At 40.7% G+C, this 2,629-nt stretch overlaps 1 protein-coding gene across 1 annotated transcript in view; it reads left to right on the plus strand.

Annotated features, from left to right (window-relative positions):
• Window positions 1-483: 483 nt before the first annotated feature.
• The window catches only part of LOC109952140 (zinc finger protein 2-like), a gene marked incomplete at its 3' end in the record, with an annotated part of 5,057 nt that continues 2,911 nt past the window's right edge, over window positions 484-2,629 (plus strand). Inside the window, exon 1 of the mRNA XM_020587030.1 lies at window positions 484-781. Coding sequence (XP_020442686.1) covers window positions 610-781 — 172 coding nt within the window. The remainder of the gene's footprint in view (window positions 782-2,629) is intronic.

The raw sequence follows: 2,629 nt of genomic DNA on the forward strand, positions 1-2,629 counted from the left end.
ACACGTTTTCTAACTGTGCATATTACAAATAAAACTTGTCTTGCTTTTATGTCAGGTCCCAGCTGGCTCCCGGTGTATGGCAAATCAGGGGCTATTAATGCTACTGTGATCAGTGTCCAAAGAAGTGTGGGCAAAAATGCTTTTTTTCTGTTCTTGTCTGTTTATTCTATCATTGTGTTTTTAACGTGGTAATGTAAAACTAAGTGCTTCATCTTGAACAAGTATATTTACAGATGTGGAGTGTAACTGAGTAAGCTACATTTACATGACCGATTTTACTAAAGTGACTAAGATTGCATTTAAATTAGATAGTTGTGAAATCTTAAATGCTGAAATGAAAAAAAAATGATATATTTGTTTTTTAAGTTATTTATTTATTTATTGCTATATGCACTAACTTTGTTACAGTTAGCAGGTAATTATTACAATTTTTGTCCACTAAGTTTAACGGAACAAAAAGCTGACTCCTGTCCACTGCCGAAATGTTACAGTGTGACATGCGGCGGAAATAGGCAAACAAAGCGGGAGCTGCGTTAGTTCTGTGGAGGTAGTAGAAGACGGTGTTGTCGTTTTATTGCGAATAAATACTTCTCTCCTAATAAATCAACAATGTCTTCAGTTCACTATCTGAGAGAGTTTGTCACCGAGCGACTAACTGCTGCTGTTGAAGAAATATTCGGAGTCTTTGAGAAAATTGTCGTCGAGTACGAGCAGGAGATCGATCGTCAGCGCAGACTGCTGGATATCGTTTGGAAACCAGAAGTAAAGCTACACGGAATAGGTCTGTTACACCTGAATAATCTTCACGAGACTAACGGAGAAAGTTAAACTAACACAGGAATGTTGGCCCGTATATCATGCCTTTACATAGTCATATGATTTAGCCTGAAAACAAAAAAGGATAAATGGTTCAGAATATCGTTTTTGAAGACGTGGAAAAAGGGGGAAACCGTATATTTATTTTGTTTTCTTTTTAACATGGTAAATCACGTCAACGAGAAAAATAACACCAAAATCAAGCCTTATTTTTTCCTTTTCTTTTTATCGTGCGCATGCGCAGACAGTGCCGCTGCGCCCGCTCCCACAGAGCAGCCTGTATTATGTGTAATATTCACACAGATTAGCTCATTGGTGATAAGTAACCGCAGCTACAGTGTTGGAAATATATAGTCTGTGGTGACTTTATGACGCTAGTGGGACTCTTACGTCGTACTGTAGGCCTGTGTAGTCTCTGTGTGAAGACTCTGTGTAAAGTTATGTAGCCTATTTAATAACTCTCAGCATTATTCCCAAGACATTCGGAGAATAATCCTGCATCATAGACAGTCTGCACTGCGTTTCACACACCTGTGTAAATGAAAGACTCTGTGGGGTTTACTTCAGAGAGTTTCTATTTGTGAGAAATTCTGTTGGGCTGGGTCTGACGTAGGCCTACGTTCTCAGCAGGCAGGCCCCTTCCATGGACCTGACAGTGAAGGAGGTTAGGTCTATAGGCCTGTCTGTGATTATCATCTGTTAGTAGACTGATGTTCTTTCACTCATTGGGGGTAGTATTATATTTAGACTACAATATTAAACAGCTTTTTGGTCCTATTGTCCATTTGGTGTGAACCGGAGCCCCCCCCCCCCTTGTTAGAATGTGGTAAAGTCTAGATGTGTGTGTGTGTGCGTGTGTGTCTCCGGCACCCTCATCTTGATCTCGGTGCACTCATCAATGGGTGGCCTGAGTTGCAGGCCCCCTGTGTGTGTGATGCTAATAAGTGTGTTAAACTGGCCAGGTGGTCATCTCAGGTTGTAGCCCCTGGCCTCTGCAGGACATCCCAAGACAAAGCAAAGCTTGGGATATGCTAAGTGGGTCGAGGTGTGAGTGTAAAACAGGCCTTTGCTAAAATGTCAATAGGCTGTCTGGCCACAAGGAGATGCAGACATCCTGTCTCTACACAGAAGTTATAGCATTCAAAGTAAACAGATTCTACTTCATTACAGTTGTAAGATATAAATATAAGCAAGGGAAATAAATGTATTAAAATAACCAAAACTCAGTAGTTCTGGACAGTCATCAATACAGCTGTAATTTGTATAAACAAGTGTTGTACCCGGTACTTTTTACCATACGGACTCTGAGAGACGAGGCAGTCCAAGTAACTACAAAACAGTGCTGATTTATTCCATGAACACAGGTAAAAATTAACATTACACGCTCAGGCATCTTGCACCTCCAACCTGCACGCAGGCAGATGAAAGACCCCTGAACCCAACAGGCCTGTACATTATATTTCTTCGGTTGGGCTAGCCCCATTCTACACAGAAACGTCAACCGCAACGTCTCTGGTGCCAGCTTTGCAGCTGGCCATAGCAGTAGTCAAAACATGAAGCAAATGAATGTGCGTGTGTGTTTGTTGATTAAGTGGTGTGTAGCTAAAAACATTCTCACACGACCTCTAGTGACATGTCATGACATTAAACATAAGAAAATATTATGGCTAAGGCTACAGTTTTACATGTCATAATAATAATAATATTAAACATCCTGTCTGCTGACAGTCATCAACTTTTCTCTCTAGTTATCCTTGACAAGATGCACCCTGTAGAAACTCATAAGCATGACTAAGCATTTAACAGTCTAACT

Source organism: Monopterus albus, unplaced genomic scaffold (genome assembly GCF_001952655.1).
Source record: "Monopterus albus unplaced genomic scaffold, M_albus_1.0 scaffold435.1, whole genome shotgun sequence".
NCBI classification, from domain to species: Eukaryota; Metazoa; Chordata; class Actinopteri; order Synbranchiformes; family Synbranchidae; genus Monopterus; species Monopterus albus.